This window comes from Bufo gargarizans, chromosome 2 (genome assembly GCF_014858855.1).
Source record: "Bufo gargarizans isolate SCDJY-AF-19 chromosome 2, ASM1485885v1, whole genome shotgun sequence".
NCBI classification, from domain to species: Eukaryota; Metazoa; Chordata; class Amphibia; order Anura; family Bufonidae; genus Bufo; species Bufo gargarizans.
Genome location: NC_058081.1, coordinates 56,194,130 through 56,209,310, shown reverse-complemented (window position 1 = coordinate 56,209,310; position 15,181 = coordinate 56,194,130). Strand labels below are relative to the sequence as shown.

At 41.4% G+C, this 15,181-nt stretch overlaps 1 protein-coding gene across 5 annotated transcripts in view; it reads left to right on the top strand.

Moving 5' to 3' along the window:
- Positions 1–15,181, top strand: part of NFIX (nuclear factor I X) — a 161,512-nt gene that overhangs the window by 131,910 nt on the left and 14,421 nt on the right. For 4 of the 5 annotated variants that reach the window (XM_044278973.1, XM_044278976.1, XM_044278974.1 and 1 more), the window contains one exon: positions 10,288–10,379. The exons of the other annotated variant lie outside the window; for it this stretch is intronic. In XM_044278973.1, coding sequence (XP_044134908.1) covers positions 10,288–10,379 — 92 coding nt within the window. The remainder of the gene's footprint in view (positions 1–10,287; positions 10,380–15,181) is intronic. 5 annotated transcript variants of the gene reach the window in all.

The window sequence follows — 15,181 nt, the reverse complement described above, 5'->3', positions numbered from 1 at the left end:
GGTATATAGCGACAAAGTGCTGTACATATATGATACTTAGTGCTAGGTTTTACTCTAGTGTAGGATTAAAGCTTCAGCAATCTAGAAGGAGCAGGTCGGGTCCTTCAGCTGTCAGATACAGTCAGGGACCTCAAGGAGAAGTGGATTATTACCATTTCTGCCCTCCCCTCCTAGGTATATCACCTATTGGACCCGAAGATGGCTGAAATCTAAGGCAGAGCAGAGCTGCAGGGGTCTTAGCAGACCCAGATCAGCTATGTCTGTGCAAAATGCCCTCACAAGGGGGCAGTTTCCCCCTGTAGCTGGGGCTCCTTTAAATGCAAACAAAGAAGAAGCCAACAAAATACAAAGTGTAAGAGGTCTTTTAATGATCTTGTGGGGACATACTATGTGCCAAAATATATTAAAAAGATATGACAAAATGAAATAGTAAGAGCACAGAGCAACTGGACTTCTTTTCATGAAAATATTTTGCTAGTCATCTGACTGGCTTTCTCAATTACTATGACTCATATGAGAATTCTCCAGCATTGAATACTGGTGACACGTGCTCCAGTTATGGTGGTCTTTAAGGTGTTTATTGCAATTACATTACTGAAACTATAAAGGCGTGGTTAGAGGGGTTTTCCGAGATTTTGAAAATGATGGCCTATCCTAGAGGTAGATCATCAATATTTGATCGGTTGGGGTCCGTCACCCCTATCGGGCTCAACATGTTACCAAGCACATCTGCTATACAATGTAAGGCGCTGTGCTTGGTGAGCGCCGGTGCCTTCTCAAACAGCTGATCGGCAGAGGGGGTCCAACAGCATCTCAGACCCCCACGATCAGATATTGATGACCTAAAACCGAGACAAAAAATGCTACAAACAACATTTTTGGTCTGGTGGATAGTCAGCATATATGCTGGAAAGCGGCCAGGTTACTGCTGAATCCCATTACAGTGAATGGTGATCCAGTGATGCACGGTGGTATCCGTCTATGATGGATATGGTGAACTCCGGCAGTCTGTTCCTCCACCAGAACAGACTGACGGAGTTCACAGCGTCAACATAAATAGCTTTTTTTTCACCTCTTTTGCACCAGTTCTCCTCTGCGTCTAAATTGCAGACCCAGCTGTCATCAAAGGAGTGTGCTTTGTCCTTAAAATGTAGATAAATGTAGTCCTGACTGCAGGAGTTGGCTCTTCTGTGCTGGGCTATATGCTAGACCGTACTGCATACACAATATTGCTCTTTTGGTGTAGGGTCTTTTGAGTGAACCAGTTGCTGCCTCAGTATGTTGCCAGGTTTAAAGCAATGTTTATTAAAAATTCTTCAGCTACCCCAGCTATGTACCAAAGAAACAAGTTCTGCCATCTGCCCTGCTTCGCACCTTCAATGGCAATCTTGACATTATGTCTTAATTCTTTTCTCATTTTTAATGAAAGCCCATTCTGGATACCTGCAAATTCTAAGGGCCTCTTTGAGGTGTTTCAATGCCTTTTGAGGTATTTAAAGACCCTACACCAAAACACAAAAAGAGCAATAGACCAATAATGTGCGTGCAGTGGAGGAGTGCCAGGAATTATACATACAAAAAAGCAGCTACACCAGCGTATGGTCAATCATAGAACAGCCAGAAGTTTTGGCCTATAGAGCTGCGGACATGCACGGCTAGATCGCCGCTAGCATGTCCGCAATATATCTGTCCTATAGGGCTGTGTGCTTTTAATGTCTTTAAAAAAGGATTTTATAGATATGTAAATTAGTGCTGTATGTGTCCAAGGGTCTGTACGAACCTTCGTGGAGCCCAGCCACGCCTGCCTGTGAAGGAGCCCAGCACCGCCTATGTCCTTCCCTGTGGCTGATGCCAGCACAGGGGAGGAACACTATGCCGGCACTGCGCATCGCGAGATTACAGCAATCTATTCGGAGGACATAGGCGGTGCTGGGCTCCTTCACAGGCGGGCGTGGCTGGGCTCCACGAAGGTTAGTACAGCCCCTTGGACACCTATAACACAAATTTACATATCTTTAAAATAATTTTTTAAAGACATTAAAAGCACACAGCCCTATAGGACACATATATTGCGGACATGCTAGCGGCGATCTAGCCGTGCATGTCCGCAGCTCTATAGGCCAAAACTTTGTGACAGAATGCCTTTAAGGTCTGCATCTCAAACACAGAGAAGGACTGGTGTGAAAGAAGCTAGTTATGTTAAAGCACGATTTTCATGTTAAGTTGCGCAGGTGCAGCGAGATGTCACTTGAGCGACCGCACGATCTGCAATTTCTCTGCCATCTTCAGCTTCATTAGGTTAAATTAAGCTAAAGCCGGCAAAAGGGACGCAGACCGTGCAGGAGCTCAAGTGACATCTTGTTGCGCCTGCGTGAGATTACAGTGCAGTGTCTGCTTGACATCAGAGGAGCTGGGAGGGGACCTCAGGATGAGGGGCGGTGCGAGACTCAGACAGAATAGGTGCAGCTGGGCTCCATTAACTGCTAGGACAGCCTCTTGGGCTCTTTTCACAGGTTAGCATAAATAAATTAGTTTTTTTAGGGCAAACCACAGCATTCGTATGTGAGACACAGGTATATTTCTCACATACTCAAGGAGTCCTCAGTGAACCTGTAGACAGCTTAATATGAAAAATCATGCTGGCAGAATCCCTTTAAGCTGAAGAAACCAAGCTTGAAAAGAGATGGAGGGGTGCGACATCTATTGTATGCCACTTACAATGTGGCTCTAACACCTCTCTAAAGGCAGATTAACCACACCTAAAGCTTCAGTCATGGAAATGCAGTTAACACCTTACCCCCATGACTGAAGCAAAAGTCACCAGTATTTAATGTGGGAGAATTCTCGTAGAAGTCATTCTAATTAAAAAAGCCAGTCGGGTGACTAGTGAAACATCTTTAAAAAAAATACACAATAATTCATACCATGCCCTAGATAAATGAGAATCTTTACAGACAACTATAAGAAAAATAAAATTAAAATAAATGCACATACAAAACGTTGCCATAATCTCGATGTTCGTGCAAAAATATACATACCGTATTTTATATTAGAATGACACACACAATAGGAAACCAATTTTAATATTTTTTTAATGTCAGTTTGGATATTTAAAGAATGAAGAGCTATAGTTTAAAATTATATATATTTTTTATCTTTCACATATGTATCTAAAAACTGAAAAAGAAACAAACACATTAATTCAGTGCCCTATGTGTCTTATAAGGATATTTTCACACTAGCGCTTTTCTTTTCCGCCATAGAGTTCCCTCACAGGGGCACAATACCGGAAAAGAACTCATGAGGCATATCCCCCTGCATTCTGAATGGAGAGCAATCCGTTGAGGATGCATCAGGATGTCTTCAGTTCAGTCATTTTGACTGATCAGGCAAAAGATAAAACCGTAGCACGCTATGGTTTTATCTCCAACGAAAAAAAACTGAAGACTTGCCGGAATGCCAGATCCGGCATTTTTTACCATAGGAATGTATTAGTGCCGGATCTAGCATTCAAAATACCGGAATGCCGGATCCGTCCTTCTGGTCTGCGCATGCGCAGACCGGCAAAACTTTTAAAATAGATACAAGACAGATCTGTCTGTCCGCATGACAAGCGGAGAGACGGATCCGTTCTTGCAATGCATCCGGATGTGTCTCACAAATGCTTTCAGTCACATGCAGATCGGCGGATCCGCGGGCAGTTCTGACGACGGAACTGTCTGCCGGATCACACTGCCGCAAGTGTGAAAGTAGCCTAAAATAGATGCAAAAGTTTGTAAGGCTAACAAATAAAAATGAGTTGTAAAGGCACCATCTGAGCTGAATTGCAAAGAAAACCAGTGTGATCATTAAAGGGGTATTCCCATCTGGACATTTATGGCATATTTATAGGATGTCTGATAGGTGTGGGACCCACTCCTATCTCAAATTAAAAAAAAAGCCCTGAAGCGAATGGAGAGCATGCAGCATATGTATGCAGAAAACAATGGTGGGGCCCCATTCTTGAGACAGGATAAGTCCCAAAGATGGGATCCACACTTATCAGACATGGCAATATGCCATAAATATCAAGATGGGAATACCCTTTATGGCCTTTTCAGGTCTGGTCATTAAGGAGTTAAAGTGGTACAAGTACACATTATGTCTAACTAATGTGGTTGGTGATATGAATTCTCACAAGGTGTCCATGGTAGAACGATACTTAAAGGGGTATTCCCATCTCAGACAATAGGGGCATGTCGTTAGGATATTCCCCCATTGTCTGATAGGTGCCGGTCTCAGAGGTGGGACCCGCACCTATCTCGTAAATACAGCCGGCAAAGCAGTGAGATGTAACCTGAATCCTTTAGGCTACATTCACACGTCAGTATTTTCCTATATCCCGATTTTCGGTCCGTTTTTTGCGGATCCGTTGTTCCTGAAAATGTTTCCGTATGTCATCCGTTTTTTGGGGATCCGCAAAAAACGGAAACATGTATAAATTTCAATAAGCAAATAAAGTTGTTTGGATTTCTTTGAAAAAAAAAATGAAAAAATAAAATAAAAAATGTGTTATGTTTCCAGGAACGGATTCCGCATAAAACGGATGACATATGGAATGACATCCGAATGTCTTCCGTTTTTTGCGGATCCATTGACTTTGTATTGTACCAGGATCCGAATTTTGCGGAAAAGAATAGGACATGTTTTATATTTAAACGGACATGCGGAACGGAACAATGGAAACGGACAGCACACATTGTGCTGTCCGATTTTTTCCAGGACCCATTGAAAATGAATGGGTCCAGAACTGGTCCTGATCTGTTCCGCAAAAAACGGAACAGATCAGGAAAGAAAAAACGGACGTGTGAATGGAATTAGTCTCAGTTCATAGTATGCTACACTTGGAAAGTTTCCTGATTCCAGAAGAGCAAATTGACTCATATAAATTGCTTTGTCTCATCAAGAGCTCTACACCTGAATCCAGCGGATGCAGAGACTCTGTGCTCTTCAGCTTCAAGGACACCTTCTCACAGGTGTACAAGTCTTACAAATTAATTAACTCATCTCTATTCCTGAAGTATACATCTAACACTCTCACAGATTATTTTTAGCCAGACATACGTCCCCTTGGACACAACCTTTGCCATTATACCGTTTATTCAAAAGCGCAGTCGACTGCAGTTTTTTAGTACAACTATGCAAAAATAAAAATTATTTTCAATTAATGGGAGTCAATAGCAGACATATGCAGCAGTCAAGATACAGGTACACACATTGGTCACGCTAAACGTGATCCAGTATGGTGTGAACCTAGTCTCCTTAGTGCAGCCAAAAGCTCTGGACCTGTAACTTATGTTTTTCACATGTTTAATGCATGCATTTAAACCTTTTAGCTATTAGGTCTCCTTTAAATGAAATTAGGATTCCCACAGTTTATTTAAATTATTTAATAGAATTTCCTGCATAAGCTTGCTTATTCCCCAGCCCTTATCGCAAATGGTCACACTTAAATACAATTATTTTAATCTTAAACGGTTTGTCTAGGATTTTACAACTGATAAAGGCTATGTACAACTTCAGGGGCAATTTTTTTTTCATGATTGCATTTTACCCATTTGGGGTTGAAATCATTTTTTCAGTTGGTCTTTATTAGAAAAAAAATATTGAGCTGTTCTGTCACAAAGGGTTAACTGTTTTTATACCGTGTTTCTCCAAAAATAAGACAGGATCTTATATTATTTTTTTTCTCCGAAAAAAGGGTTAGGGCTTACTATTGGGGTAGGGCTTATTTTGGCTCCATGAACATATTTTATATAGACACACGCCAATTACAGAACAGTCCCTGGACGGTGTTTATATTAAATATGACTATAAACCCCCTCATCCATAGGAATGCACCCATATACTGCAGTACATGGGTGCATTGTTATGGATGAGGGGGGTTATAGTCATATTTGCCACACATTTTTCATTCTGGTACCGTATATTGCCCCCTGAGCTGTCCTTACCCAAGGGACCTAGGCAGCAGTCTGCGGTACCAGGGAGAGCAGACACGACACAGGAGAGATGTAGGGAGCTCCTCCAGGCAGCAGAGAGGAGAAGGAGATCCTCCTGCTGCCTCCTTCATGGCTGGCGGCAGTACATGGCATACAAAGAAGCTGCCAGCCCGCCTAACGTGAAAGTGAAGGGAAGCGCGGGCTGCCGGGATAATTTGGCATTTAGTGAAGGCTAATTCACTGAAGCCTGCGCTGCCCGCCTGCCCAGTTTCATGGCAGCTCATGAGCCATTAGTGAGCGCTCCTGAGCTGCTGCAGCCCGCACATTTCCCCCACCATCCCTTTATATAAATAAAATACGACTGTATCTAGGGCTTATTTTTGGAGTAGGGCTTATATTTTAAGCCTACTCCAAAAACCCTGCAAAATAGTGCTAGGGCTTATTATCGGGGTAGGGCATATTTTCGGGGAAACACGGTAGTTGTGTGAATCCTACTTTGACTTTCTGTCCATCATCTAATAAGCTCTATCTCTAAATTACTAAAAGGTCATAAACATTTAAGCCACATTATTATCAGTAAGATAAGAACTGAGCTATAATAAGTGTTTATATTGTGAGACGGCTGAGATAAGGAGTCTGTCAGCTAGCTGTCTGCCGGAGCAGACAGACAATTCTGATTCTGCTAGTAAGGTATCTCAGCTCTGTACAGTTAAAAAATGATTTTTAGCTTATAATGAGTACAATGCACTAATAAAAAAAATTGCCCCCAACGGTGTTCATAGCCTTTAAGATAGGCCATTAATGTTGGATTTTGTCACAACGTTTTCACTACATTTTACATCCTTTGTGGACATATAAAGTAAGATGTAGTATGTTACAGAACTTTTCATTATATAGAAGCGGCAAACCCCTTTGGCCAGGTCCCCACAGTGTCATTAGATTGCCAGCAAATTTGGCTTCAGACCTCTTGTACTTTATAAGAATACCCTAAACGTAAAACCTTCATGTAAATGAATGTGAAAAAATAGGAAACTAAAACAAATCAAATATACAATATATAACAGAAGATAATTAACCCTGAATATAAAAATAAAATTTCAAACTGTGGATTTAGGATGCTAAAAAGAAAATACACTCTGCTGCCACCCCAGAAGAGCTGACAGTCTACGTGTGTGAAAACTGCTTTATTTCCTTCCTCATGGATGGCCATTTAGTGATTGCTTCTAAATAGAAAAGGGAACAGTAATCTAAATGACTGAAAAGACAGTACTTCACAGCCATGGGCTGCTTTTTAGACCAGGCCTTAGAAAAGTGACATAAAGAGTACTTTTCATTTTCACTAATTCTGAACAACTAGGTCACCATATTGAAGTCTGACCAGGTATTGCATTGAAGCCGTCTATGCCGATACCAGTGGTTGATCTTTTAAAAATACAGACTCCTTCTGCTATATTTGTAAGTAACTACTGTAGGATTTCTATATAACATAAAGCAAGGAAGACCATATAGATGATAGTATATATTATATACATATAATCTAAATGGAAAAAATGAGCACCTATGTCAATAAATTACTTATCTAACACTCATCCTGGCTTATAGCTCGTATAGTCCAGAGCTACATTCAGAATTCTGCTGGTTATTAGAAACAGTCGATGGCAAACAACAAAGTAGTAGTAGCTAGTTTTGAAGGGTTTCTGTCATCAGAAATTACGTTATGTAGCTGACTGACATTAGCGATGGGCTAATGTCCGCAGTACATAACAGTGTGGGCGTTGCGTCAGCACCTAGAGGCTCAGTCTACACACCCTTTGGCACACCCAGGTGCAGTTGATTGACTTTCGAGTTCTCCTCATCGTCCTGTAAATCCCATGCAGTGAGGAAGCCGGCTGTAGGAGCCCATCCTTCACTCACTGCGCCTATGCCGAATACTAAACAGGACAGCGCAGGCGCGGGATTTACGGGACGATGAGGAGAACTCGAATGTCAATCAACTGGACCTGGGCGTGCCAAAGGGTGCGTAGACCGAGCCTCTAGGTGCTGACGCAACGCCCTCATAGCACCTAGAGGCTCATTAGCATCTTTTAAAAGTCATTATTTTAGGAGAACGGCGGCAGGCAGGGAGTTATAAAGCACACTGTTATGTAGTGCTGACATTAGCCCATCACTAATATCAGTCAGCTACATAACGTTATTTCTCGTGACAGAAACCCTTTAACTACATCAGATTACTATACAGTACCTGTACTGGGTATGACTCCCCAGAATCTGAAACCCCAAACCAGAAAATTGACTAGCAGGGAATACTGGCAGATTTCAGATCTGTAGACTGCAAAACTGTGAATGCAGCTCTGAAGTGTAATACAGGATGTAACTCAGGATCAATACAGGATAAGTAATGTAATGTATGTACACAGTGACTTCACCAGGAGAATAGTGAGTGCAGCTCTGAAATATATTACAGGATGTAACTCGGGATCGGTACAGGATAAGAAATATATGTAAACAGTGACTGCACCAGCAGAATAGTGAGTGCAGCTCTGGGGTATAATACAGGATGTAACTCAGGATCAATACAGGGTAATTAATGTATGTCCACAGTTACTTCACAAGCAAAATAGTGAGTGCAGCTCTGGAGTATAATACAGGATCAGTACAGGATATGTAGTGTCATGTATGTTCACTGTGACTCAACCAGCAGAATAGTGAGTGTAGCTCTGGAGTGTAATAAAGGATATAACTCAGGATCAATACAGAACTAATGTAATGAATGCACACAGTGATTTCACCAGCAGAATAGTGAATACAGCTCTGGAGTATAATACAGGATGTAACACAGGATCTGTACAGGATAAGTAATGTAATATATGTACACAGTGACTCCACCAGCAGAATAGTGAGTGTAGCTCTGAAGTATAATACAAAATGTAACTCAGGATCAGTACAGGATAAGTAATGTAATGCATGCACACGGTGATTTCACCAGAATAGTGAGTGCAGCTCTGGAGTATAATACAGGATGTAACTCAGGATAGGTACAGGATAAGAAATATATGTACACAATGACTCCACCAGCAGAATAGTGAGAGCAGCTCTGGAGTATAATACAGGATGTAACTCAGGATCAGTACAGGATAAGTGATAAAACACTCCAAAGCCAAACACTCTCGTCATTTAAACATTTGACCATGGTTTGCAATTTTAAAAGAAAAACTATGGCATCATTATTACAATCATGCAGACTTTTATATTATGTATAGTCTGGTTTTATGACAGATTTCCTTCACTGATTGGGAAACCTGGCAATGAAGTGACTGCCCAGAATTTTGTTGCTGGTATAGGTGACTCTAAACATATAGTTATATATGTACCCTCCCTTATTAGTTATCCAAGCCCCATAAGGAGTAAATTACCACATAAATTGGCTGTCGATAGGTGGGACTTGTGCCTTAAAGAGCACTTTAGAAATGTTTGTGTCTTGCGGTTTAAGAACTGCACAGGCTGTTGGTGATAGATTTGTCAATGATGGTAGGGGGTGCATTAAACATAAGTGTGCCTCTCTTGACACAGCCCACAATAATGGTCTAAATGAAAGGTAACAGAGACATTGGAGATAATTTGCTTCCCACCGTCATATAGTGCAGAGGGGGTTGATGTGCTTTCAGTAATTGTACCCTAGTGCTATATTTTTGATACAATCAGGTGTTGGACATAATTTGCTAAACAGCATTATAAAGGGTTGGGTTCTGGTGGAGGAGGCGCTCAACCATGTTAAAATTAGGAATGACTATAGGGCCACTTATGAGTAAGCATAAAAATAAGATGGTGCTAATGTTACCAGAGGATAGAAAATGATTGTAGTTGATGTTGTAGCGGAGACGTCTTAGGAAATGTCTTATGGATACACCCTAATTATCCTGCGTAGCCGGGGACACACAAGCACTAGTAATTGTATACACGCGTGTTAGGTGTGCATTTAGATGTGTGTGTTTGTGTAGGGGGAGTTGTGATGTATAAGTTTTGTGTCTGATTGCTTATCTCTTTCTCTCTCTCTTTTTCCCCATGTGTTCCGATTGTGTGCGCATGTGTAACAATGTATCCGTCCTTGTGTGTTACATTGTGTGTAACTGCATTACCATCTGTCTCCACACATTGTTTTGTGGCTGTGTTGCGTTACTGCATTGCATGATTTTGTCGCTACTGTCTGGCTTATTTTGTCGCTATGCTGTTTTATTGTGCTGCTCCATTGTTGTGTATCATTCCATTGTGTCGCTGTGTCATTGTGTTGCTGTATTGTGTTGTTGTGTAGCATTCTCAGCGCCTTCCCCCGCCGGGTCCAACAGGTTTGTCACAATTGGATCACGAGACAGCAACTTTCTGAACCTCCCCCAGCAGTCTCAAGTAAGTCAGAGATATTCCCTGATATGTAATTCACCTTTTACTAAACATACACCCCCTCCTAACCTGTAATAGACCATTTACTAATCACAGCTCTCCCTACTGAGGAATGCATCAGTCCCTAATCTGTAATGCACACGATAACTAATCACTACTCACCCTAATCTGTAATACACTGATAAATCAGCCCTCGTCTGAAATACCTAGATGACTAATCGCTAATGCACGACCCTCTGTTCATTGTATGCATCCAAATAATTTGTAACATAAACTAATCACAGCTCCTCCTGCTCTATAATACAAGCCCAGCTATCCCTAGCCTATAATACTTTTCATCTCCATATATTAAATCCAGACCCGATCTGCCCAGCATGTGAAAAATCATTCCTCATGATGCAAATATTGCTAGGCACAGTGCTGCACGTGTATAACGATATCTAAGAGATGATTAATGCTTCCATTTTAACTTTTTTTTTATCAGTAAAACCAAGACAAATGTTACGTTTTTAAACTCGTTTTGATGGAAAGTCCAATCAGTCTGAAAGTGATCACTTAATTGCTGCCACCGGTCAATGGTTACCACCAGACAGCTGATGATTGTCTTTACCGTTATAGTCACCTTAAAGGGGTTGCTCAGGTTTTTCTTTTTTTATTATTATTTTTTTAATCTAACCCCCAGACATGGACCTGTGAGGAAATCCATATTCACTTGCTTCCCGCTGCACGGTTAATACTCCGTGGCTCCAGAGCTGTCTTCACCGAACCTCTGGCACAGATAGTAGTGCGCTGCTGCAGGCAATGACAGGGCTCAGCCGTGACCGCCTGGGAGCCAGAATCAAGCAGAGTGGATAAGGAGAGTGTGGATTTCTCTACAGGTCCAGATATCTGGGTGTTGGATTACAAAAACAAAACCTGGACAACCCCTTTAACGCAATTCTGCACTGCACCCCACTGTTAAATATACTGTTTTTAAATATACTGTACCTTTAACAAAGTTAAAACAAATTACTGTTCTAATACATTTTATTTACAACTTTCCAGAAATTACTGATATTTCCCTTTAAGTAAATGTCCACCTTCTAACACCTTGTTTTTAGGGTTAATAACTCTCTTGCTATAGGCTATAGGAATTTTATCCTTTAATTCTAAAAAATGACTTAAAGAAGTAGGTGATTTGGTGCTCAGCATCAGAGAAACAGATATATATATATACAGGGATCTGCTATTTTGATACTGAGCTCCACATCACCTGCTTTTTTAAACACATCTTTATCATTAAAGGAAGAAATTCTTGTTGCCTGTGGCGCCCACTAGGGGGAGCTTACAGTCTTTCTGCCTCCTTTTTATAGAGTTCAATTTATAAATCATGTGCAGTAAGCACTAGCGCTCCCCTAGTGGTGGTGACAGGTAGTCAGAGTTTTATCATTTCCCTTTATGGTAATAAAGTAGATTCGGAGTTTTGCATCAGCAATAAGAATATTCTGAAGATACAGAATCACATATTATGCAAGTTTGGACTTCTTTTCAAAGTACATAATATATGGACTTTAAATGTACCTCCTTAAACTTAAATATAAAGGCAGTATTATTGTTGCTTGAGTGCATACAAGCAGCCATTTTTCCTTAAAGGAATATTTCCATCGCAGACAATGGGGGCACATGGCCAGGATATGACCCACAGGATATGACCCCACCTATGGGACCCGCACCTATCTCTAAAACGAAGCCTAACATGAGGCCGGAAAACTGGTGGCCAGCGGAGCCGAGTCCAGACACCATCAAAGCCTTTCTATTGGCCCGCTGAAAATAGCCAAGCGGTGCGCTTGGTTATTTTAGGAAACCCCATAGAAATGAATGGCAGTGCACCGCGATTGTGCGGCCACCGCGATTGTGCGGCCACCGCTCCCATTTATTTGGCGGCCCCATAGAAATGAATAAAGGGCAGCCACGCATGTGCAGTGCGTCCACCGGGACTTTTCTGGCTCAGTTTACTAGATAGGTGCAGGTCCTAGAGGTAGAACCCACACCTATCAGACAATGGGATCATATTCTAGCAATTTACATATTACAGATTACACTGGGCAATCAGGGTGTCAGAATAAAATGAAAAACTGACTTCCTGAGGCAAATGGACTCATGACTTCATCCGATCATGCCATACACTTGTACTTTCAGCTGACCACAGTGGAAATTTTCCAACCTGATGAATTACATTTTCAGCAGACAGAAGCCTGCAGTTTCGAGTAATCAATCACGTATAATTTTCAACTTTATGAACAAAATCGGATATTTCAGACAACTTTTACGTGTACAAGCCCCACAATCTCTAATTAGATAAATAATTATAACTTGTGTACAGCTCTCTGTTATCAGGAGCATACACACAGTGAACTATGTAAATTAGGCTACCCTCACACTCGCGTTTGGCACGGATCCGTTCAGATAATACCCGTTCACAACGGATCCGTTTGTATTATCTTTAACATAGCCAAGACGGATCAGTTTTCTTTTGTGCCACATTGTGTCATGGAAAACGGATCCGTCCCCATTGACTTACACTGTGTCAGAAAGGATCAGTTGGGCTCAGTTTCGTCAGACGGACACCAAAACGCTGCAAGCAGCGTTTTGGTGTACGCCTCCAAAGCGGAATGGAGACGGAACGGAGGCAAACTGATGCATTCTGAGCGAATCCTTTTCCATTCAGAATGCATTAGGGCAAAACTGATCCGTTTTGGACCGCTTGTGAGAGCCCTGAACGGATCTCACAAACGGAAAGCCAAAACGCCAATGTGAAGTAGACTTAGGCCTTATGCACACGTCCGTTATTTTGGTCTGCATCCGAGCCACAGATGCAAACCCATACAGTTCAATAGGGCAGCAGAAGATGCGGACAGCACTCCATGTGCTTTCTGCATCCGTTGCTCCGTTCCGTGGTCCGCAAAAAAAATATAACCTTTTATAACAGTTATATTAATGGCTATCCGCGCCGTTCCGCAAATTGCGGAAAGCACACGGACGCCATCCGTGTTTTGCGAGCCACAATTTGCGGACCGCAAAACACACAACGGTCGTGTGCATAAGGCCTTAGGCTGCGTTTACATCGTCATAGAGTTCCACTGTAAAAAAGACCTAAACCTATACATTTTTTACTCTGCAGAATGGAAAGGCATGGTGTACTACTCTTTTGCTTTCTTTTTCTCCCCCAATGTATATGTTAAATGTAGGACAAAAACGTGATCTGAACCCAGCCTTACTGATAAGTAACGACAACACCTCCACCCTGAACACAAATAATTGTTTTTTGAATGATAATATTCCACCCCCAAGTAATAGAATCAATACAATCAGCCGCTTATCTCTTATGTATTGATGCCTAAATACACACCCCAATCTTTAATAAAGCCCCCGCATTTGTTGTAGCCCAATACAGTAACTGAAATTACACCCATACATAACCACAAAACTAAAATGCAATACAAACTATTACACAACTTATACACTTCAGCAAGTGGCATTTATCATGTAGAGAAAGTTAATACAAGGCACTTACTAATGTATTGTGATTGTCCATATTGCCTCCTTTGCCGGCTGGATTCCTTTTTACATCATACATAATACACTGCCACTACATTTCAATGGTTACATCCACCATCCAATCCATCAGTGGTGGCCGTGCATGCACACTATAGAAATAGGCCTGTCTGGTGGCTGGTACTGTGGGAGTACGCATAGGCTTGGGCTATTTCCTATAGTGTGCAAGCACGACTACCACTGCTGGATTGTAGGGTGGTTGTAACCATGGAAACGAGAAGTGTGTAATGTGGTAGAAAAATGAATCCAGCCAGCAAAGGTAGTGATATGGATAATAACAAAACATTAGTAATTGCCTTGTATTAACTTTATCTACGTGGTAAATGCTATTTGCTGAAGTGAGACAACCCCATTAAATACACTTACAACTAATTTCAGATCAACCCCTGCCTATACGTCTTATTAGGTCCTATAGAGGTCTCCACTTGGGACAACTTTCTATACAACCTAAACTGTAATAAACATTTTAGTAATCCTAATTCTAGTCAACCCCATAATATATTAGGTCCGACATGTAATAAATCTCTACTGTAAGGCAACAAGAATTTCTCTACAACTACAACTATTTTACCTAATCTCTAATGCAGCATATAATACCTACAACACTTGCTAAACACTATGGGGGAAATCCATTACTCCCAATACACCTATGTTTGGCTTAAAAAGTCATGAAGCCCTGGTTCTGCAACTTTTTAGTCGAAACAGGCATTTTCCGCTGCCCTCCCCAGGCTTACAGGGAGACATCGTACCTGGCTAATTTATCGTTATTTATGCCAGAAACGTGTGTAAATAATGAATGAAATGTACGCCAGCTCCAAGTTGCTGTAGATATCAGTTTGGCGCACTGACTGCCGGAGGAAGCATATAATTTATGACAAAGACTTTCTGGTAATGTTCTTTCAAAGAAAATAAAGATCTTTCATCTAAAACAGGGATCTCAAACTCGGTCGTATACATATATATATACACTCACCTAAAGAATTATTAGGAACACCTGTTCTATTTCTCATTAATGCGATTATCTAGTAAACCAATCACATGGCAGTTGCTTCAATGCATGTAGGGTTGTGGTCCTGGTCAAGACAATCTCCTGAACTCCAAACTGAATGTCAGAATGGGAAAGAAAGGTGAATTAAGCAATTTTGAGCGTGGCATGGTTGTTGGTGCCAGACGGGCCGGTCTGAGTATTTCAAAATCTGCTCAGTTACTGGGAT